The sequence below is a fragment of the Plutella xylostella genome, chromosome 16, assembly GCF_932276165.1.
Source record: "Plutella xylostella chromosome 16, ilPluXylo3.1, whole genome shotgun sequence".
NCBI classification, from domain to species: Eukaryota; Metazoa; Arthropoda; class Insecta; order Lepidoptera; family Plutellidae; genus Plutella; species Plutella xylostella.
In genome coordinates, this window is record NC_063996.1 from 308,766 (window position 1) to 334,519 (window position 25,754).

Sequence of the window (25,754 nt, forward strand, 5' to 3'; positions counted from 1 at the left end):
CAGTGAACGAAACAGCATAAAATATGTGTTACCCTACCGTGAACAATACGAAGGCCTTGTAATGTTATAAACAAACCATTTTCGTATTATTAAGGAATCCTGAATCAAGGTCCGTGTAAATTTAGTACATTAACCTTCCATAGGGGGTTCACTGGTAACATTCCACCCCGTATAAACAAAAGAGAAAGAAACAAGTTTAGTAAATAGTAAGTGTTGGCTGGTCCCCGTGTGTAGCCACAACAACGGCTCGACAACAAAGCGTGCTAAAATCGCGGCCAAGCGAGAAAGTTGTGTTTTTTACTCGAACCCGCCGCCGCCAGTCGCCGCCCGATCCCCTCCGCGGCGCCACGCGCGCTCGCTCCTACACAACTACAATTTAATACATAAACATTACGTGTTATCGATATTTAAAAAGTAAGGAAAAAACTAAAACTTCCGCCCCAAGAGAAATCTTTGGATTGTTTGTGAACGTGACTTTTTTTGTTGGCTGTTTTACTGGCTGGTCCTGAAACAAGGAGGCGCTGTGAAAAATGAACGTAAGTTTTTTTTTTATTACCGGCCAGCTTGCCCCAAGGCTGTCGCGCGAACACGATAGTCGATCATTTGAAATTGGAATATTTGAACGTTAGAAAGTATTTTGCATGCATAGCAATAACAACTTTTTCTAACACCCAAGTGCAATTAAACTTGTTTGGAGAAGTTTAAGGTTGTTGATCTTTAGAACAAGGTCAAAATAGAAATAGAGCTATAAAGTTGTATATTAATATTAACTAATATTCTTTATGAACACGTTATTTTTAAGGTAAACAATATTCATAAAATGTCGCTCCAGTTAACTTAATTTGTAGTTTCAAGTTGAGCAATATGAGCGCATTAACGAGTGCTTAAGTACCTAATGAGCGAGGAGGCGCTAATTAAACATATTTAATGTTAAACCTAAGTAGGTATGTTTAGAAAATTGCTCAAACACTTTATAATTATAGAGTTGGAGATTTTTATAGAGGTTTTTACCCGACTACGGCGAAGCAAAAAGGAGGGCTATGATTTTGACCGGTAAATTTAAACTAACTGAGTCCTTTAGTATGTACCTACTTATACAAGAATTATATAAGATCCCAATTATATTAAAACTGTAAGTATAGTTTTAATTTAGTAATTCGCCTATGTCTATTGCTAAGACGGCCGGGAGGCGCAGTGGTTAACGACAATGCTGTGACCAGAGTGCCGGGTTAGATTCCCGGCCGACACAGACATAATTAAGTATAACTTACATGTTCTAACATCAATATTTACACTGGGTTATGTTGTGTCCAAAGGATGCATGGCTATTGGCTTGCCCTCTAGGTATAGGTACTCGCACATACAGCACTGACGCAAAGTGAGTGCAGCAATGAGCCTCTGCCTACCTCGCAAGGGAGCACAGCACAGTATATCAAGTAAAAATACATAGCAACACGCATGTTTTCGTGTGTGCACTTATTCCAAAAAGGAATTTATTCCAGCCACCCTTTGGGTGGCAGCACAGCGGCTAACGCGTCGCTCATCAAGAGTGAGCGCGGGATCATCTCGTATACCTGTTTACCTGCTACTTCTACCTTGGCACCGCTAATTTAATGTTAATTCAATTTAAATCGCATCGCATATACATGTCTCAATTATTTCACAGGAAAGATTTAGCAGATAATATAGGTATGTATTTCGTATAGCCGTAAAATATGCTCTAACATTTTTTACAACCCACAACAATAGTCAATTCTCACGAAACACAAAATAGTTTCGAAAATCCAACGTGCTTATCGCTAATATTGACATTGACTTGTCTCAGATATGAAACTATAGCTAAGTAATTCCGTCCAATCCCTAGGTTTCTAAACGTGAGGCGAGATATGTATAATTTTCTACCACTGGCCCAGTTTTCTATGCGATTTCTCAGCGCAGCTTAGCACAGTAATAGCCTCCATTGTTGAACGAGGTGCCAGGTCTTTCTGTGAGCTTGTTAGAGGAGAAAAGTTAAGCTTCTTATTTCATTTTTTATTTGTTGAGTAATTAATTAGATAAGTACTTACTTACCTAATTAATCGTGGGTGTGAAAAATATTATCTTAGTTCTACTATATCCTAATCAATCTGCCTGTTTGAGTTTTTGGCAAGTCCACTTCCTGCTTTACTTGAGATTGAGACATTAATATGCTTTTAAATAATAAACTAAGTTTACACCTTATTCGCGGTATGAAACCGCAGCATGGGTCACCAGCCCTGACTCATTTTCCCTGAGTCACTGTTCCAATAAATACTCGATTACGAACAACTGAGTTCCCTAATATTTATAAGCACTTCCTTAGTTTGGTCATGTTTGGTATTAATAATAAAATAAGTAATACATAATATTCACTAATCTGAACATAATTCTTATAAGTTAGTAATAAGGTAACGTGTTAGTATTAGGGCATGCAATACCGCAATACCGGTATTGCGTAATACCGGGATCCCGGACAAAATCCACGCTTTTTTCAATACCGGTATTGAAAGTCGGACATTTTTTAGGCTATAAATCAAGCGATTAAGATATAGTTAGCCTTGTGCTCCTATATACTATGAAAGTGCACTTGATTTCAACCGTTACATGCGGTTTTTGGCCTTTTGAAACCTACTTGTGGTCCATGCGTTCTAAAATTTTAACTCTAATAATTCTCGTAAAAAATATAACATAATACAGGGTTTGATTGCTTTTTCTTGTTGTATTTTGCCCGATACGACCTTTAAACAAAATATATGCCATTTATAACAAGGAAGTCTAATACCGGGATCCCGGTATTGAAAATATTACCGGTATTGCATGCCCTAGTTAGTATTGGACTACCTAGGTTACCAATATTAGTTTTTTTTTCAGCACATACAATCCTTAGTAAGCTGTTAAATAATAGTTAGACTTCATTAAACCAATTACCTATGAATTCTACAAAAAAACTTCTAAAATAAACCAAGTTAGGAAGTGAATTTTTCATGCTTCAGCACACTCGACTAGCAACTGCAGACTTCATTCTGGCTCAAAGTAGGTTGGTTTAATGCAACGAAAATTAATAAATAACTAGTTATACGTGTGGTTTTGCACTGTGATACATGTGTGTCGTTAATTTGTTTTTTAATGCTTTATTAATCAAATTCAACATTTGTCACATAGTTTGCAAAGCACTATCATTGATTGGCACGCTATTCCAATGTAAAAGAAAATGATATCGTTTACTTTTAACAATAATTGTTTACCAGCAGTCTGATGATGATCAGTAACAACTATAACTAATATAGCCGACCATAGATTAACATAATACGAACTCGTTAATTAGTATATTGTTAATCTAGAGTCGGATATGTAGCTTAAAGTTTACACAAATAAAAAAAGTCCACTTGCACTCGCTGTTCTGAGTAACTTATTGCCAGTTTGACTAGTTTTTTTTGTCACAACATCCGCTCAGCAGCAACCCATTGTGAAACCGGTAGGAGATCAACTACGGAACGTCTCTCCTATGACGAAGCTCCGACTATTTGAAAATTAAGTTATACACTGCATCTAGTTATCTACACAGAGCTTTTTAAGCTACAACGTAACTAAAAAACATAGGTATTACCTAGTTAGGTAGGTACTTACATATAATTAAAAAAAAATATTGTTATCACTTGATATGGCATTAAAATGAGTGCAGCACTCACCTTCTGCTAGTATAAGGGGCTTACATAGTAAAATTTGATTAAAAAAAATATATGACCTATCAATAGTGTACAACTTATTGTATATTTCTTAGTTTTTAGAGTAAGCATTTTGCTTTCTTAGTTCATAACTAGGTAGGTACTAAAAGTATACTACGTTATGTGCTAGCTCTTACCCAACAGACCACTACCTAGCTATAAGTAGCTTCTGTTCATATTCGTGTACTTACTTAACTACCTTGACATTTCATTGCCCCATAGTATCACTGCACTGAATCTTAATGTTTCAAACTATTTGCTTAACTACCTACCTAACTGTACAAAGCCAACCGTTTTTATTTATTTAAGCAATTACCTATTTTCGTAGGGGTGTTGCACCAACCACGACTCAATGCTCGTATTTATCTATCTATCTATCTATTTAACGTAGGCCCCGATTGCATGAATAAGTTATCTTGTCAATGTTAAGCTACTTATATAGCTGCAAGCTATGTATGTATATAGACCCTGCTGATTAGTCCAACAATACAATAGATACATCTAAAAATGTATGCACACATCAATCAATACCAGGCTTATAGTAACTGACCATAACTTTCCCGTACCTAACAGTCTAGCAAGCTAAAATCCTCATTGTTAATGTCAACCAATCTAGTTCTGGTGATCACCTGGTCACGACATTTTTATGTCTTGAGCTGATTAGTGAGGCAACCGCCATCCTTCTACAGCTGTATCGTGACTGAACGCGATGTCAGTCGGTTCGCCAGCGCTTAGGTACAAAAGTTGCATTGCATGCGGCAAATTTATTCGGAGAACCATTTAAGTCTTTATAGAGAAAGCCATGTTGTAACAAAAGAATGGTGGGTACCTCGGGATAGGAGAGCCGTTGGAAAAGTGTAGCTTATTTTGTCATCATAACATAACAAATAAGATTTTAGGTACTTAAGTATACATAGTTTCGAAGACATGGCAAGTACCTAGTCCGTAACGTTTTCCGAATGTCACTCGGGAAGGCCTCTTTTGTGGATAGCTGACCCTCTTATATTATAGTCTCCAATACTTCCAACCCCTTAATCATGATAATATATTCACACTGAATTAAATAATATCTTATAATGTACTTGTAAGAGTTGTAAGTACAACTTACATGTACCCACCTATCAATAGCACAGAATAATAACTACATAGTAGGTACCACCAATAGTTAAGTAATTTGTTTCGACATCTAAAGGAACAACCTGTGAACTAAATAATCAAGTAGGTACATAACAATGGCCTGACACCACATGGTAGTTCCCATACAAATGTGTTCTATAGGGTAGCGTCACATACAACGTTAACGTATTTGGACCAGAAAGATTCAAATCTGTTGTGGACACATAACACCGCTACCGTGTACAATGTGCATGCGTTTACACTACATTGATAACTGATATTTATTATATAACTGTAGGCACCTGCTTACATAATATTATGATGTTACCCTTTCCCTGAAAATCCGGAAAATTTAGGCAGCGTCCCGTATCACATATATTTACTTCTCCACAAATTAATATTAGTAGAGAATGTAAGTCCTAAATCCTCTTACAATAAGCCGTGTAAGGACGTCAGTCGTGCTGGGAGTGTGTCGTTCCTAGGTCTCGTAGAACAATCAAGCGGACGACAAAGGCTATCCTTGGCTCTGACTGTTCCTAATAACTCTTTGTCTACAGTACCTACCTAGGTAAGGTTACTCTACCAATGTGCCGATGTAATAGGTATAGGGACATTGTTTAATTAGTAACCTTCAGTGGTCTCTCTCCCATTGACTGAGCGTCCTCAATATTTTCAAAAAAAAAAACAACACGCATTCACGCCTTGTACTAATGTACTCCCTTGCGGGGTAGGCAGAGGTGCATTGCTGCACCCACTTTTCGCCAGAGTGTTATGTTAGTCCCAATGTAATAGGGGGCGGGCCTATTGCCATTTTACGGGCACATCCAAGACCCGAGAACAAATATCTGTGTTTAAACAAATATTTGCCCCAGCCGGGAATCGAACCCGGGACCATCGGCTCAGTAGTCAGGGTCACTAACCACTACGCCATTCGGTCGTCATTTCTCGGTACGTCATATTTTCAGTACCTACTTAATTGAATATCTACCATCAAACCTCCAAGATTTAATTCAGATATAAACCTAGGTCAAGTAGACAATGACGAAACGTCTTATTTATTGGTAGAAGTGAGAGTGGTCGAGGAAATGCAGCATAATGCATGCGCATGAGCATGGCCTCTAGTGGCGCGAGGCGGCGGCGGCGGCGGCGCGGCCAGCCGGTGAAGCGTGGTGAACGAACGCTGAATCATGTTGCTATTGTTGATATAACTTTATGTCTTTTAGGATGTGAAGGGTTCCTTACGATGCTTTCCTTTACCGTATTTAATAATAATATAATATAATATAATATATGGGGACATCTCACACGGCCATCCGACCCCAAGCTAGGCAGAACCTGTGTTATGGGTATCGGACAGCTGATATATCTACACAAATACATAGATAGATACATACTAAATATAAATATCAACACCCAAGACCCGAGAACAAATATCTGTGTTTAAACAAATATCTGCCCCAGCCGGGAATCGAACCCGGGACCTTCGGCTCAGTAGTCAGGGTCACTAACCACTACGCCATTCGGTCGTCTTAATAAGCACGTGGCGTAAATTTGAACCCACGGTCTCCGCAATAAGAGGTCTCTTATCCGTTGCGCACACCACGGCTCTAAACTACTTAGATATAATCATTCGTAGACACTCAGGGGCTTATTGTGAACAACTTTTGCTCTACAACCTGTGAGCTCCTGAGTCGCCCCCTTTCGGCTTACTATACCACTTTTACGACACCCTGTATTGATATTTAAACTATTTAATCATTCGTAGACACTGCGACAGCCATACGGTCTCAACGGAACTCAGGTGGTAACAGAACAACCATCGAATACTGATCGTAGCCTTGCAGACGTGGTTTACCACTTCCGGACTTCCTTAAAGCACTGCCATTTCATTAATATAGTTGGTAGGTAGGTACTTGCTTAAATCGCATCGCGAGAGAAATCACTTCACTTTGTTTCCATTGTAAATGTGAATAGTTATCTAGAATAGGTAGAGGTAGGTGCTTAGCCTAACTACAGTAATCAACCTAATAGCCTGAATTAAAGAATATCAGTTGGATACTGTGTTACGTTATGTAAACGCAACGCCTATTGAAGCGAATTGAACTGCTAAATTACACCACAGAAAGTAGAAAATGATTATGATCTTCATTTGGATGGTGTGATAATTTTATAAATTATACCTATACTTAATTATGTACCTACCTTTTTACATAATAAATTGCATTGCACGGCACGAGTATTACAAAGGTTCGGAACTTCGTAAGTAATCCTGACAAAACTATACTTAGGTACCTATAACTACAAAAGGAATAAGTTAAGTCATAATTTTTGTTACTTATACTTATGTGAGTATTTAGTTTTTTTCAGGAATATTAAGATAAATTCCTTCCTAAATTCTTAGCACAAAAGTTTCTCAGAATAACGAGGTGCACCTCCTTATTGGCATTACTACTTGCAAATCCTGTAAATTTCAGCTGTTTAAGGCCGAATATGGTGCTATAACGAGGTGCACCTCCTTATTGGCATTACTACTTGCAAATCCTGTAAATTTCAGCTGTTTAAGGGCCCGTACAGGGTGACGTGCCGCGCCAATTTTGGGTTTTCAATGCTCTTCACACAGCACACGCAGTGACACGCACACATGTAAGTTTGCACAGTGGGTCGATAAACTTTTACTCGCCAACTTTATTGACAATTATGTTCAAGTACATTTTGGGTGATTTTAGGGTAAGTAAGTATAATTCTTACTTACACTGGTAGGCACCAGGAAAGAGTAGAAATTAATAGGGGTGCCACTTTACTCTATACTCGGAACCCGATTAGCTTTCTCAAACAAATGTGGTATTTACTTGTAGAAAGGTAACTACAAGTATTAAAGTGTAGATAATAAGTTTCGGGCATCCTCCAGCCAACTGAACCCCGACGACAAAGCAAAGTAAATACATAGTGTCGCAAAAGGGCTATACTAAGCCAAAAGGGGATGACTCAAGGGGTCATTCTGAACAACTTTTGTTCTACGAGATTTGCAAATTCGCGAAAAAAAATATTCGTTTTCCATGGTAAAAAGTCACATGTCCAACAAAGTTTCTATGAAAAAGGTTTTTTTTTGTTAATTTCCAAAACTAGTAGAGCAAAAGTTCAGAATGACCCCCTGTCTTACTCCTTTTACCCGACTGCCGAAGGAGGAGGGTAATGTTTTTTGATTGTATGTATGTATATATGTATGTTTGTCTGTTTCTTTGTTCCCTCCTGTAGCCTAAACGGCTTGAGAGATTTTGATGTATGAGGTATTGTTAGAAGCGTATTGATGGCGCGATGGCTATAGGCTATGTGACGTTCCATTAAAATGTACATAGCGCCCTCTTGAGGACATAACGTGACGATCGAAAAAATAATAATTCAACTTTGCCGTGTAAGGTATCAAATGAAAGGACTTGATTTTAACATTACAAAAATATGCATATTGAAGGTATTTAAATAACAACACCAAAATTATTGAAATAAAAAATGATCATGAACTACCTGCCGACGTAAAATTTCATAAAATAAAAACAACTAAAAAGTTACAAATAAAAAAAAAACTAAAAACCTGACTGTACGCTAAAAACATGAAAACGAGTCCCAATGTTAATGGAAAGTATCGCAGGCGGGGACCAACTTGACCGCCACTCAAGGCCGTTTTCTAAGTAACATTCAGCTAAATGGTGAACCCTCTGCTGGTATAATTTGTTTATATACCGCTTTTTCAATACCTGTAAGTACATTTTTTGGCAGCATAATATTTTTACTTAATTTTAGGGTTTCGAACGTCAAAAGAAAAAAAGCAACCGTTATAGGATCTCTTTGTTGTCCGTCTGTCTGACTGACTGTCTGTCACCGCCCTTTTTCTCAGAAACTGGTAAATGATGGGGAGTACCCCAAAAAAAATATTATGGTACTCCCTATCCCACACAAGTAAATTGGGGCTTATATTTTTTCCAGTTATTTTGATGTGTATCCTTTTTTTTTCTTTGTTGTTTTGTATAAGTATGTGTTTCTTTTCTTTAAATCTGTATTTTTTTTGTTGTTGCTGTCTATGTGTCGAAAAAATGTATCTTTATCTTCAAATCACGCCATCTATCGTTTGTTTTTTTTGTGGCTACTGTCTATAGAAGAAATTCCGTCATTGACAATTTTACGTTACGAATTTATTTTTATTTATTTTATTTTTATTTTTACATTTTCGTGGAGAATCAACAGCATTTTGTTAATAAATAATTATTACTTATGAACACATAACAACTTGATGCCATTAACAGAATGAACTTAGTAAACCCAGTAAACCTAACACATCCAGAGGAAAAACAAAATCTCTTTCTCTCTCTCTGAAAAACATACTTTATAGCCCAAACTCGATGCTTTTAGCTATTAACATCTTTGAAATAAAATTGAGCCACCACCGTGTTACTGCCCTCATCAGATCCTCACGAGACCATACCTCAACCAGCACCAAGAGACTGTATTTTTGATCCCTAACCTAATGTTCGTGCGTATTGTCATCACTTAGATCCATTCGCTATATTCGTGCTCCTCATCAGACCTTTACGAGACTGTAATATCACGAGAATATTGCACACTATCTAATTTAATTTAATGTATTGAATATACTGGAAGAATTATGCTTCCTCAATTTCAAATCAAATTATGTTGGTGTCATAAAAGTTGAAAAAGTGCAATGACAACCAATGTGCAGTGATTTTGTATCTGTACACGATAAGATCGCGAGCTGTCAGTGCTGCCTAAACCGACGTGACCCTTCTTTGGAGGCCAGCGGCCAACTGAGTCAAACGTCACTTGTGTTTATGATTTTATAACACAGAAAGCCGCCATAGATATTTGTATGAAGATTTGAGGGAAAAAAATTGCTCAAGTTTGGGATTAATTTACACAAAAAAAGTGTGTGTTTATTAAAAAACAAGGTATTTAGCGCCTAGTCCAAGCCTTTAACTTTATAATATGATAAAAATCATATGAAAATTCTTTATAATTACGACACAGTTGTTACAATACGGGAGTGTGATTGACTGGTTTTTCTTGATATTCTGAAATTAATTTACAGTTATCCATAATCATTTACTTAAATTCGAATGATTCAGCACCTAGCTAGACTCTTCAACTACCTGTGTGATTTTTTTCAAGGCTGTAGAGCATCATTTACTACATAATTCTATGACAATGCCAACCCTCGATTCCCTATTGCAGACCCTTAAGGCCGAATATGGTGCTAGTAGACATTAAATACTCCTAATCACGAAAAACAAGGGAGAGTAGAGTCTACTCTCTATTAGTCTACTCAGTGACCAATCGTAACGCTAGTAGGTATTTGATGTAAGTTTCGATTAGTCATCGGTGTGACACTGCGTGATGAGATGAGACTGCGCGGGCGCAGCGCTCGGTCAATAAACGTAGCGGCATGCGCAGCCGCCGCCGCCGCCGCCTACTCGTCTCATCACTCTTATTGCACGCTGCCTTGCAGACCTTGAAACATTGTGGTTGATATTTTCAGGCCCTTTTGCAGGTTTGTTGCAAAAGTGGTATAGTTAGCCGAATGAGGAAGGTTCAGTCACTGCGTAAAAAGTGCACCCCATAGAACAAAGTCACGTGACCATTAATGTTTCTATGGAGAAATAAGTTTTTTTCCTTTAATAAGTATTTTATTTGCTACTAAAAAGTTCCATTCCATCTAGGTACGTGGGTCCTTAGACAACGCTGGGTACTTTACTGAGTTGTTTCCGTTGGTTCAACAGCAACAGAGTTAGTTAATAACTCACAAAACATCTCAATTATTAAAAAAACGATTAGAGATTCTTCACATCATTAGATAATGCATAAATAAGTATAATTTCCTTCTGCTCTACGTAGTAATAATGGACAACATTTCATTTTCTTTACCCTATATTTTTATTAGCTATTCGGAAAAGTTATAAAAAATTAGAGGACCCGTATTTTTTAATTTTGTATATACATGAATTTTTGCATGTTATTTTTAACTTTAAAGTTAATTATTTTAAAACCGGAAGTGACATCCCATATTAGGCTCAATTTTTATTTTTGTTTATTGCCTTAGTCTCGAAAAAAAACATAAATGACACTGACAAGTGACATTTAATCTTTGTTTACATGCCAACCAACAAATGGGCCATTTTCAAATGACATTGATATTTCTGATGATACAAACAAAGTAGGCACTTATCATGTAAAAAAATAAGTAGAAGCATTTTTTCAGCTATGTAGGCGGTGGCATGCTCTGGGACATATTAAATAGAGGTCATTTCTTAATAAGTACTAACCATTTTATATGATAAATTAAAAAAATTGTCAGAAAGTGTCAGAACAGAATTTATGAAAATGACCCAAATAAACAACAATGACTCGATAAAACGTCAACGTCAATCGAAAATGAAAGTGACAGTTACTTTGTTTTTAAATCTATAGGCTTTGATCATCAAAATGCATCGCACCTGATGCATGACGTCATCAGCACTTTTTTACTATTTTATGATTTTCTCGAAAATGATACATCCAAAAAATACAAAAACATTTTTTTTGTGGCCTTGAGAGCTAAATCTCGAAATGGTTTTCGATTTATAGTAGCTTTAGTTTTTTGAAATGTTGTCCATTAGGTAATACACTTTCTCCTCTGATTGTCCAGTCCGATGCAATCAAAATGGCGGGATTAAAAAAGAACAATGGTGGAATTTGAAAAATGGCGCCAATTACGTAAACGATGCGTTCATGATAAGTGGTGAGGTGAATAGATGCGTTCAAGGAAAAGGAAATAGGTCCACTATGCGCGGCATTTCCACTTCACACGTTGTTGTTATACGGCCAGTAAGTACGGAGTATTGCCCATTGTGCGTAAAGGATGTTGCTACTGAATTCCAAGAAATGAAATCCTATAAGCATTAATGAAGGAAGTTCTAGAAAGTAACGCGGTAATAAAAAAAATGAGAGGCTTATAATGAGGTTAATAAAATTCGAGATTCATTCGCTTGTAATCACAACACCTAGACCTAACTATAGCTAGCTAGACATAATATAGGAACAAGAAAATACTATTTTTTACAAAGCCTATATTAAGCGAATAGTAGTAACTCTTGGTGGTTATGGCTTTTAATCTTTGTCCTGTACCTAATTGAACTATTCATTACACGTCACGACAACATTCGGCTCACGATCACGAAACGAAACTTGTAGAGGTAGATTTTTTAATGAGTAGGGGAGTTATAGATCTGAAAAAGGCTTGTAGGGTCACTGCGGCAGTTGCCGGCCACTTTTTAAACTTTAATCTTACTTATAAAGTAGCCAGGTATTATGATAATGATACATCTGTTACGGCTAATACATAGGTAGGTGAAGTACATAGGTAGGTGAAAGGTAAAATTAAGATTAGCCGGTTAATTCTGAGATTAACCGGGAGGAGCAGATATTGTAGGTAGGAGGAGTAGGAATAAGTTATGATCTGGACGATTTTAGAGTCATGGTGATTGTGCCAATAGTTTTTATAAGATTCACTTTTTACCGATGAACCTATGTGATCTGCCGTGGATCTGCCAATTACCTATACACTGGTTCATAAATTATAATGCCTGAAATATTAGATGAAACCACATAGGTAGTTTAGTAAAAATAATAAGTTTGGTTATATCGATCTACCATTTGACTACCCCTGATATGACCTGTTTTTTTTTGACACAGTAAAATGCAATATTACTTATGTTATGGATTTAATTACTTACTCGGACCTCTCTAAAAGCGCCCCAAGATATTAAGTAAGTAGGTATTATGATATCGGCATAACTACAAAAGATACACTGCGATACTGAACTAAAAACATGAAGGCCACATGACTTCGCATGCAATAACTAATAGTACATATTTCATAAAGTAAAATTTACTTTCACTCACTTTTTATCAAAACTTTCCATTAAAGGTTGATCGGTCAGTCTGTGCAAAACAAAAAAGTTTGTTCCACATCAAGTGACTCTTGTTTTCAAAAGATTAATTAAGTTAGGCTCACTTATTACTTTTTTCTGTCCTCATTTATTTATGAGTAATTTCATGCCGTCAGGTTGTCGACAGTGACACTAGGTTCGATTTCCGAATCGCCAAATCCACTTAAAAACGAAAAAAGTTCCAAAAATTCGTCTATTTGTGCGTGGTTTAAATTATTAACGGGCATAAGTTCTTATATCCTAATCCTAATATATTATAAATGCGAAAGTTACTGTGACTGTCTGTCTGTCTGTTACTCTTTCACGCTTGTCCACCTCAGCTAAGGCTGTTGGAAAAATTAAATAGATATACTTAAGTAAAATTGTACTAGAAATAAGTAAAAAATTGTATTAGATATAAGGAAAAAGTTGAAAAGATGCTCGAGGAGTTTCTTTCGCCATTGGGCCTTTGTGAAATGGTGGTAGATTATATATATATATATATGACTTTTGACAAGTAATTCTAATATTCTACGTAAAAAAAAAACGCCAAAAATACTGAACGGATTTGAATGAAATTTGGTATACACATGGTTTAGACCCTGAGAAAGAACATAGGCTACTTTTTATCCCGGAATTCCTACGGGAAAACTTTTTAAGGCGAAGCGAAGCTCGCGGGAACAGCTAGTCTATAATAAAATAGGTACTATATGTAGGTATTTATAAGTAGGTAGACACTTACTGAAAGCAAAACGTGGTTGAGAAAGGAAAGGGTACGGCCCAGTATGGACTTGCGTAGGTCGAAGCACTAACCAGTTTGTCGGACATTCGCAGCTCCTAGTAGGAGGCCATTGCTGCGCCGCCGCCGCCGTCGGTAATGATTTTAACCACTTTGCCACAGAAACACCGAGTTTATTGACTTCTGACATAAATCTATTATGTAGGTATACAACGTTTACGGAAATGTAAGTAGGCGCATCTCGTGGGATCAATAGGACATTTTCTTAACCTTCATACAACAACAACAAAAAATGAGGTTTTACTAGCGCTATTTAAGATTTTTTTTAATGTTCAGTCAGAAAATCTCATGTTCCAATATCTTCCCTTGAACACAATTCTCTCCAAAGACACACCTAATAGAAACCCTATAAAACTAAGAGTAACCGCACAAGCAATTACTGGGTGAATTTCCCGCGGCCAAAAATTGCGTGGCATCAATGAAATCGGTACTAAAAAACAAAGTTCTGATTTTCTACTATTTTTTTCGGGTTAAGTGAAATAGTAATCTATGTGTAGCATTAAATATTTTATTAATAGGATTTATAGATACGGTAAAAAAATTTATTAAACCTCCAAATCTTTCATTGCCGTGTTTGTCCCCAGGTCATCTCGTTTTGCATTATTCTTCATTGATGAAAAAATATTGAGTATTTAGATATAAACTTAGTTTCATTTCATACCTTAATAGTTAAAGTATTGTTACGAAATACATTTATTCAAATAAATAAAGAATATAACGAACGGTAAGTAAAAATTCATGTGTCCCAGAACTATATTTCATCGCCGTGTCCTAATCATGATCAATGATATTGTTTTACCTATGAACTTGGGTGCCCCCCTCGGTGCGCTAATCGTTTCTTACAAGTGTGGCCTAACTGCTCGACGTAGAAAGAGGTAGACAGGTGCCCACGTTTTCGCGCTATAATGAAAGTCATATTTGTTTTTGATGACTGGACATTTTTTCTTTCATCGCCGTGGATAGATATAACTTCTTTAAAATGAAGTTTGTCTTCTTGAGTAAGCATTCAAAAGAAAGCATTTTGAAAATATTTACCTTATAAAGGATTTGTTTCTTCGAATAGTTAATACTTTTTTTGTTATTTATATTTAATGCCTTGTTTTTCATCGCCATGCTTTCATTTCCGTGGTTTCCGTGGCCAAAATTTGCTATGGAAATGAAAAAAAAGTCACGGCAATGAAAAAAATTTCATCGCCATGTCTTGTAAAATTATTTGTATTCATTGCCGTGGCCTTGTTATTCATTTCCGTGGCCAGGATATTCATTTCCGTGGCCAGGTTATTCATTTCCGTGACATATGTTTTCATCGCCGGTACAGGTACTTACACCCCCAGCAGGTAATAATAATAATAATGTCCTCCTAGCCGAATTTCGACTACGGCGGCCAATCTTAATTGAGATCAGCCATCTACGCAGGAGTAGATTATAGTGCCCAAATGTGTGCGCAGTACACAGGAGCACTCTCTGTTCCATCACTCTCATAACCCAATGGGACGGATTGACCGACACGACTGGAGAGAGCTAGGCGCAGGACCGACTGCTTTACATGCCTATCCGACAGCATGGATCGTTTCACTGTTTCGGACATCAGGTGATCAGCCTTCTATGTCCTAACCAAACTTAGAACCACAATTTAGAAACACAAATTGATGTTCCCACCCGGGAATCGAACCCAGGACCTCTGGGTCACTAGACCACAGAGGCAGCAGGTAATAGAATAGCATAGAACACATCTCTGCAGGAACTGAGCTGGATGCTAAGTGGCCTAAATGCTGCTTGCCAACGTGTAGGCCTCTGTATGAACTTGGCAAGACGAAAGTCATGTAGAATATTGTAGAATGTTCACATCAAATCGGAGCCGGTGAACCAACTGGGTTGGACTGCATTCGGGTATCATCGCCACATATTATGCTCCTCGGCCATTCCTCAGAGCCTGAAGACAAAGGTCTTGAACCAGTGCGCCCTGCCAGTAATAACGTATGGTGCAGAGACGTGGTCACTGACGGTGGGACTGGTCCACTGATTTCAAGTCACTCAGCGTGCTATGGAGAGAGCTACGCTTGGGGTTTATCTAATGGATTGTATAAGAAAAGAGGTTATCTGTCAGAGGACCAAGGTTATAGGATAGCTGTCAAAATATGCAGGCTTAGGCAGGTAGCAGGTAGTGGTTGGAATAGGAAGGCCGTGGACCGAGTAATGTGGCGCTCTTTGAGTTGAGGCCTATGACCATTAGTGGATGATTATAGGCTGATGATGATAACATACATTTCATGTTTATTATTATAAAAGTTAAAATAAACTATCATTTAGCATAAGTTCATAAAATATTCTATCCCCCATCAATACCCCTAGCACCAAAATCTAAAGATAGGAGCGATGACGCGAAAAGCGAGGAGGTGCGGTTAGGTGCACATGTTCGTCAAAAGCGAAGCAGTTCGCAGCTAAGCGGAGCGGAGCGCCTCCCCATATAGTGCTATTCTATTCTATTCTGTGTGGGGGTGTAAGTACCGGCACCTGGCTCTCTCGAGTGGAACCTTTGTGCATATCTCCAAGGTCTAAACTGCCTTCCTAAGCTTGGACCATTTTCCCACCACGCTGGTCCACTGCGGGTTGGTGGGTTCACACATGCAGGTTTCCTCACGATGTTTTCCTTCACCGTAAGAGCATTCGTATACATTGTACTTAAGTGAAAAGAACTTATTGGTACATGTCAGCGCCGGGATTCGAACCCGCGTCTCTTGCGTGAGAAGCCGGCGCTTATCCGACTGAGATACCAGCGCTCTTACATGGGCAGACGCTTCGCTCCTCCTCACTTTGCTCGTCGTCGCGTTTAGGTTTTGGTGCAAGGAGTTTTGATGGCGTCATTATTATTGGCGCTATGTGGGGAGACGCATAACTGCGCCCCACTTTGCTGTTCATGAACAGCTGCACCTAACTGCACCTATCTTTAGGTTGTTGCTAGGGGTTTTGCCGGTGTTATTTAATTCAGCACAGATTATGTCATTATATGATAGTATATTTTATGAATTTTACATAAAATGAACAGTACATATACGAATTGAATATGATACTTTATGAAAATATAGATTTTATAGGTAAGGTTAATTATACGTTGTGAAAGTTGCGTTTACCTTATATTCTTTATTATTTTATATATCATGTCGTTCCAATAATTAATAATGAGATCCATAGTCTCTGCCTACCTCCCTGGAAGACAGGCGAGAGTATATATATGTATGTTTGTCGTTCTTTTTTTCGTTCCAATTTCTATCTAAATATTCCTACCTTACATAGTAGGTATGTCTAAGTTTGCGTTTCCCTCACAGATACTTCTTTAAAAATTGCAGTAAATTGATTCTTTCATTGCCGTGGACGTTAGTTTCATTGCAGTGGACGTTTGTTTCATTGCCGTGGGCGCTTTTTTCATTGCCGTGAACGCATGTTTCATCGCCGTGGCACGAAATTTTTAATCATCTGTATCTCGTTAAGTTTTTAACTTATCTGCTAGCCATTAAGTAAGATCACTAACATTAACAAAAACTTTAATGTAAGAGTTTTTTTGAAATTAAAAACCTAAAGATAAAAAAGTCCACGGAAATGAAGATTTTTTAGGACTTGTTGAAATCCACCCTACTATTTTATCACGAACATTTATTAAAATACCCTAGAAAGCTGACATTTTAATAAGTATAATAAATTGTATATTTGCCGTACCTACGAGCAATAAGTATGGGCGCGAAAGCGCTGCCTTGCGGTACGCCCAACCAGACTTGCGCTGCCACCCTTTCTCTAAGCAAAAGGTCGAAATACTGCAGTTATCGCACAATTTATTACCTACTTACTCTACAGTCTACACTTTACCCAGAAAAATCTTACATTGAATGAAACGCTAAGTATAGTTAAGTACTTAAGTAATTAAATTATAATTTATGCAATCGGATGCTGCGGCTATTAAGATAATTCATATTATTGGCAGCACGAAATACTTTATTTCAAATAAACATTAATTGATGAACCGTTCAACGGTTCACCTACTTGCGGTTTGATAACTTTCTGAACAATATTTGGGTGATTCTTCAGGGACCGTATTTTCGACGGCGTTGAGGATATCTCTGTAACCAATTAAAATAATGATACGTATTTTAATAGCTCTATCTCTATTAGTAACCAATCTAATTTTTTCAGTAAATGCTGTTTCAGTACTGAAAAAATATATTTGAAGTGTGTTATTCTGATTCATATAGAGCGTCCGTTTGCCAGCTTTTAATTTATTAACATAAATTAAAATTTCCTTTCACAAAAAAAATATTTAGTAATAAAATGTCCATATAAATCAGACGAAGAATAGAATTTCTAAGGATCACCCATTTATATATTATAATTCATACACTTTTTAGTCACCTAATGTAGGTAGGTGTTGTAGGACTTCACCTGCCACACCTTGTCTGAATGTAATTTTTTTTTTTCCTAGTACAGTTATTTCCGATATTTCAGTTCTGTTCCGTCTAAGTTTATGTGACACATTTTAACTTCTCAGGGTTTACCGTGGCTATAGACTCTAGAAAAGGCTGGTAGGTAAGTAGGAGGTAGCTAGTGGCTGGATAAGAGGCCAAGGACTGGGTCCCCCTAAGTTTTGATTTTTTTACAATAAAATATCCCAAGGAATAGTAGTAGTTAGGTAGGTAGTCAAGTAGGTAGTCAGTTTTCCTGAGTTAAATAGCAAGGCCTTATAGAGAAAAGTTTTTACCTACGTTGTTGCCCATTTCCTGAACTGAAGTTGGCATTCCTGAGCGAGAAATGGAACCCGTCCAACATCCGAGCACAGGCCCAGGGTACCGTTATCACATCTGTCAGTGTTTTCACTTTCCTTGCCGATTCGCTGCACGCCCGTTCTGGGCCGCCACTTGAATTTTAAGTGCATTGTCCTACTGCTTGTGGAATAGTTGTGGACTATACTAATGAAACACTGGCAATGTGTGCGAAATATTTTTAGGTAAGTATGTAGGTACCTTATGTAATAAAAATAAGGTAGGTAATAAGTAACAAAGTACAAGCTATATACCTAGAAGAATATAGAATACGTCGTGGTATCGTAACAGTTAAACTTCAAATTGACCTTCACAAAATAGTTTATTCCAAACATAAACATAAAACTCGTGATGAATAACAATTAATTTCCTCATCGAAAACATCATTTTTTGATAGCTGAATCCAATGATATTATTATGTTGGTCAATAACCACGATCGACACATCACATCAGGCCATGATGATGCCCCTCACGCCTGCACTGACCCGCGATTGCCAAATACGTCCCTATTGTTCTCCATGTGGTAATGGTAACACTGCAATGACAACGCGGCAATAAATTAATTTAAAAAAAAAACAAATAAAAATGGCGGACCTATGACAACTTAACCTGATTGGTTTAAATTTAAAAAAATATGCTGATATTTGAGTAGGTACTTATAAAAGTTTGTAAAGTGTTTTGGTACCTACCTTGCCACCTTCAGTGGGGCATTATACAGTATGTAGATTGTATAGTATTGGCATATGCAATAGCCATGACCATCATTCACCCATTCACCCTGCATGACAGTAGATAAGAAAGCATTCCAAGGTTTACTTTATGCGGGCAACGAACAAGTTGTAATATTAGCGTGTCGTTTGTTTGAAAAAAAAACTATGCTATTTAAAATAAGTAAGTAGTTTAACCCTGGGTTAAGCCCGAGATCACTTTTAATCATGCTGAGAGCGGCGTTTAGAAATGGTCATGACATGGTCTGCAAATAAACCACTGGTATCAGATCTATACTTTCACTTACATTTGCCAAGAACCTAAACGGTTCTACCTTTTTTGGCATAATATTTTTTTGCCTAATCTCGTATCGCATAGTAACGTTTGGTCAAAGTCTCGTTACGCCGAAAATCGTATGGCATAAATCTCGTTTAGTAAAAAGTTATTTCGCATAACATTGTTTAGCCTAATAATGGTATGGCCAAATCTTGAATAGCCTAATAATGCTATGGCATAGGTTTATACAAAGTAATAATATTCGTTTGGCTTTAACTTTGACGGAGCGTCTCCCTACATAGCGCAAACTGGTGCCTTGTATTGTTTCCGCTGTTTGGAAAACGCTCCGCTCCGCTTCGCTGCGCTCCGCTTTGGTTTTGATGAGCATGTGCACCTAACACGCTCCTCCTCGCTTTGCTCGTCGTCGCACCTATTTTTAGGTTTCGATCTCATGGGGTTTGTAATAATTATATTGGTCGTTAACTTTCGATTTTTTGTATGAACAATATCGTGATTTTCGGGATGTAGGAGAAAAATACCACAATTTGTACATTTACTACATACTTAATATATTATTTATTAAGATAACATTAGGAGAAACAAGATTATACATAGGTATAGACGAACATAAATTTGAGCAAACGAAACTTAGGTGTTTAAAGATTGTGCCTAAAGAGTTTTAGACGAAACGAGCCTTATGCCACATAAGTCTTGGCAAAGTGATGGTTCGGCCAAAAAAGTTTAGACCATACGAGTTATGCGAAATGAGTTTTGGTCAATAAAGATTATGCCAGATGAGCGGAACCCACCTAAACACGTCTTGTCTATCTACTTATTACCTTTCAGTGAAACGTGATATTAATCTTAATGTCTGCTTGACCATAACACGCGATGTTACGTAGAGACCATAGGCCGTGGGTAGAGACTGGCATAATAATAATTACTTATATCATACATACACGATGCACCTCTGTCCTACCACTAAGCGTTCACATTCTGGACTTCATCTACTTTTTACTGCACAAATACTTATTCAATTGATAATCGTAGAGTTTCTATAGAGCAAAAACTAGAAGATAAAGAACAATACTGATCGGAGTGATCTGCCGAGGTTCCCACGCCGCGATATCATCATGTAATATAATAATACAATACACTAATATTATGTTCGTTTGCTCGAAAAAACCTTGTTAATTTAATACACGAGCACACAGCCAGGTACTTTCCCAACTCGATGAATGAAATTGCACAACTGAATGTAGGTACTGTGAAAAATTGCCTAATATCAATTCAAAGACTATTTGGCGTTATGAATATATAGATACTTTAGCAAAATAAATATGTAGGTCGCTTAAGTTAGTTAGGTATACGGGGTATACCGAGTATTTTTTATTTGGATTCATGAATATGTCTTATAATGTCTAAGTACGATTTTATTTATTTACCTCATTTGTATTTTGTTTGTTTTATTTGTGTATACCTAGCCCAGGGTACCTAGGTATTTTATTTTTGACGAGGAGTACTTACCTATAGATTTTAAATTTGATTAATTTTGTATTATGAAATTTTGATTTAACTATACTTAAAGAATAAGTTCTATTCATCTAATCTATAGGTAAGTACTCCCCGTCAAAAATAAAATACCTAGGTACCCTGGGCTAGGTATACACAAATTCTATTCTATGAATAGAATAGAATAGAATTTGTGTATACCTAGCCCAGGGTACCTAGGTATAGATTTTAAATTTGATTAATTTTGTATTATGAAATTTTGATTTAACTATACTTAAAGAATAAGTGCACTTAATTTAATATATTTAATAGATAATTAAACTTGATAAATGTATTATAAATTCGGAACCCTATTAATTAGATTGTATTTTGTTCACTTATTTAACTTTACAGTTAACAAATTCCACAGAGTAACTTGAATTTGATACTACGAGTACACGCGTTGAACTCTTTTGTATGGAAAAAATGGCGGAGGCCGGTTTCTAAGTACGATTTGATATATTCCTTGTTTGCAAGTTTGCATTATATTCACTAATATAATTTTCATGGTTTTTCCGGTCGCCGGGAGTCGTAAAATAAAACTACCAAGCATACACAATACACAGACATGCCACACGATTTCGCATCAAAGTCTCATAAATACTCATAGGTAATACACACATATCTATAACTGCGGCATTCGTAACTACTTATCCTACAAGGATTCCGTGACTGAAAGCCAACGGAACTTTTTGCAAAACATTGGAAAGTTTGAATTTACATTTTCTCTACTATTTTCTTGAGTCGATCTATTTGATTTAGTGCCAAAACTGTCGAGTGCCATAGCAAGGAGAAAAGTTGTTGCTCTAGGTCGTATCTTAGTACCTAAGTAGTTTAGTTAATATTCAGCCAACATACGTAGACAGACGAACCTATAGTAGAGTCTAATGAAAGCTGACCTCGCTACTGAGAGGGGTGTTTCTTAAATAACTTCCTCTATAACACATTCAAAGGAATAAGTACCTACATACACGTAAAGCGTATATACCTAACCAAGACGGAAAGAACAACGACATAATACCTGATATAATTATCTGTATTGTTCCTAATTGGCAGCCATTAATAATTTAAGCCGGTGCTATTCTCGTCATAAGCTTAAGGAAGTTTTCATGAACTCACGAGGTCATATAAGATTGGTATCGAATCAGCAGCCTAACGGATGTTCCTAGATTCTATACAGGGGAGTAGTAGGTATTATTTCCTGCACCTAGTTATGTTGCACTCCTGTAATCCTGACAACGCAATTGAAATATACTGCTAAAGCTTGCTTAAATTTTAAAATTAAATATTCATCACCCTTAGGAATATGTAGGTACTTCATCTATGATGTTCGTCGTTAGCGTCTGCATGCAACTAAGCCTACAATAAGTTATGCTAATTTGACAGCATTATTACCTTTAATTTAATAATAACAATGGAGATGATATCGAATTTAATTACGCGATTTTTTCCTTGTTAGGCTGTCATGTGTGACTCATGCAGATTTTTTAATAGGAAGGGCGAGGGCCTACTCCTAAGATATAAACGTCCTTACGGGCCTAGGGGCGCGGTAAAATATTAGGCATACGCAAGACTGACGCAATACATTGCCTTTCAAGAGTAGGGGGGCTGGTCAGTGGTCATTGCGCCAGTGATAAGGGTGGATTCTAATTAGAATTTTGAACACTCCGATTGATATTTTTTCTAAATATTGTTTCAAATCCTACCTGTTTGGACGCCAAATGTAGCTTCTGGAAAAACTGGAACTTCCTTTGAAGTAAAGCTCAGGATTGCTCTGGATTTAAATACAAAGTGTGCTGCTCACAGCTTGTTCAAGTAAAAAGTCATGGAGATTTTTTTTTTGACACTACCCTAAATTATAAAGAAATTAATACTACCCTACACCCAAAAAGCCTATTCACCTGCAAACTATTCAAAATAAAACGTTGCTATGCAATCTAAAATAATGAGCAAGTACTTACGTAATATGCTTTTCTAGAGTTAGACATTCTTTAGCGGCACCAAATAAATAAATAATTCTAGATAATCCATTGTATTATCCTCTAATGTAACAATTTTTTCATGTAATTTTTTAGAGGATTTTTTTATTCTACAAAATCATTAGGTACTTAACTACCTAAATAGAGGTAAATAATAGTCGCCGGCATGGTAACTACCTGCGTCTTTATCGTTTCTTCACGGGAACTGCCGGCTATTGCTTATTGTTCGCAACCGGTTCGCTACCGAGAAAAACACAGAAAAACATGCCCTTTCGTGCTATTGTGCAAGTACATACCTATACCTACTTGGAGCTGCATTATCCGGGTGTAAAAAAGCGCTAATATTGTTCCATGTTGGTTGCAGGTGGTGTGGTGGTGGCTGGGCGCGGCGGCGCTGGCGGGCGCGGCGGCGGGCCACGGCCGGCTGGTGGAGCCGCCCTCGCGCGCCTCCGCCTGGCGCTTCGGCTTCGACACGCCGCACAACTACAACGACCACGAGCTGTACTGCGGCGGCTTCACGCGCCAGTGGAAGCGCAACGGTGGCCAGTGCGGCGTGTGCGGGGACCCGTGGGACGCCCCCGCGCCGCGCGCGCACGAGCTCGGCGGCCGCTTCGGCAAGGGCGTGATCGTGCGCCGCTACGCGCCCGGCGCCACCTTCCCCGTGCGCGTGGAGCTCACCGCCAACCACAACGGCTACTTCGAGTTCCGCGTGTGCGACGACCCCGCGGCCACGGACCAGCCCTGCCTGGACCGCCGCGTGCTGCGCCTCAGCGGCCGCGACGAGACGCGCTACTTCCCGCGCGAGGGCAACCGCGTGTACGAGATGCAGTACCGGCTGCCGGAGGGGCTGGAGTGCGCGCACTGCGTGCTGCAGTGGCGCTACATCGCGGGCAACAACTGGGGCACGTGCGAGAACGGCACGGGCGCCGTGGGCTGCGGCCCGCAGGAGGAGTTCCGCGCCTGCGCAGACATCGCCGTCGGGGACAAGTACGCGACGACCACGCGGCGGCCGCGGCCCACGTACGTGCCGCCCGGCCAGCGCCCGGCCCTGCCCACGCCCGCGCCCGCGCCCGGCGGCTCGGCCTGGCACGGCGCGCTGGTGGCGGCGCTGGCGCTGCTGCTGGCGCTGGCGGCGCTGGCCGGCATCTACCTGTACTACTACCGCGGCGGCATGCGCATCAAGAACCTGCTGCGGTGGAACAAGCCGCCCCCGCCCCCCGTGGCGCCCCCGCGCGCGCGCCGCGGCCCCTCGCTGCCGCGCGACATCCCGCCGCTAGAGGGCGCGGAGAAGGTCGCCGTCATCTCGGACTCTGGATTTGAAACTGTAGACCTAAGAGCCAAGTGATTCCTTCTAACGATAGGTAAACAGCCACTGCCGAAAAGTGATATTTAAAGAATGTTTAGGAAATGTGACGTGAGAGTGTGCGGTGTGCCTGCGCTGCACTGCCGTGCTTCAGTGATGATGTATAGAAAATCTCCGTGTTGAGATCTGATTGTGAACCTACGTAGTTAGTTTAGCTAGGTAGATAAGTTATACTTAAGTTTGACTCGTGTAAATTATTGTTTTATTTTTTATTATACATTTTACAATACAAGGAAATGTCTTTTCTTTATTCAAAAATCTTTCCATGCTGGATATAGGCCTCACCAAAGTAGGCTCACATTATAATTATGTTCCTTTCTTCCGTGAGTTAATTCTAATAATCTTCCCAACGCTAAAGTTTAAAAATCTTCCCTACGCTGAACTCTGAATACTTCTACCATGCGGTACCAAACCAAGTGCACATAGGGTACCTGGGTACATAACGTACATAAACGCTAAATTGCCCTATCACGTATGTAATAACAATGACGTGAACGTAATGAATGGCTGTACCGGAACGGTATTTACAATGCGGAACCAGCGGGTATTATAGTGCTAAAGTGCAATCAATTAGAAAATTATTTTAAATTCAACGTAACTTAAATGAAACAAAACTCTATTATTCCTACCTAGGTACAGACAGGTGCAAAGAGACCTGCCTGACCCCCCTCCCTCTAATACTAACAATGCTTCTGCTGAGGGGGGTCAGGTTTATCTGCCCCTTACAAACGGTAACCTCTATAGTTACCTACCTCTTCTATCACCATTGGTAGGTACTTGGTTATAATTATATTATGATTATTATCACTATCTCGGCTAAATTAGCATTTGTCACAATGAATAAGTGGACTCTGAGGGGGAAACGATTTACTCCAAGGAACATACGACGAGATAGGTACCAACGAGAACATTAACTCAAATTAGCTGTCAGTCGCTGACTGCCCATCTGTCTGCACCGGATGTACCTATAAAGATCACAGCGCTAATATACCTAAACCTTAAACCAGTAGAACGCGAGCTCGATAACGCCTGGTTGACAAAAGAAAAAGAGGCGATTAATCCTTTACGTTACGCCCATATGTGCGGTGACCTTATGGCGCTCACCTTACTAAAAGATTAGTAACTATACTGAATTTCCATTAGAGAAGTAGGTAGGCCTACCTATTATGTTCCATGATCTCAAAAGCCTCCTGCCTATCGTCGAGGATTCGAGTGTTACTGCAAGTAGGTACTACAACTGGATCCCCTTTATATAAACCCAAAATATAATATCAGCACCAGCCGTGCTAATAACTGCCCAGTGCCCAATGCAATGGACCTGCATTAAATAGATTTACAGTTGAGTATGCTACAGTTTCATCCCAGTCCAGTCCAGCAAAAAGAAGGTCCTGTATTCCTTCTGGATTATCTTCTTGGAAAACAGAGTTATCGACTAAG

General features: G+C 38.6%; 1 protein-coding gene across 1 annotated transcript; it reads left to right on the forward strand.

Moving 5' to 3' along the window:
• Nucleotides 1-24,549, forward strand: LOC119693879. The gene is made up of 2 exons (XM_038118791.2): nt 1-536; nt 23,319-24,549. Exons 1-2 carry the CDS (start codon nt 531-533, stop codon nt 24,297-24,299), a joined length of 987 nt encoding a protein of 328 aa, XP_037974719.2. The 5' UTR covers nt 1-530; the 3' UTR covers nt 24,300-24,549.
• The last annotated feature ends 1,205 nt before the right edge of the window (nt 24,550-25,754 follow it).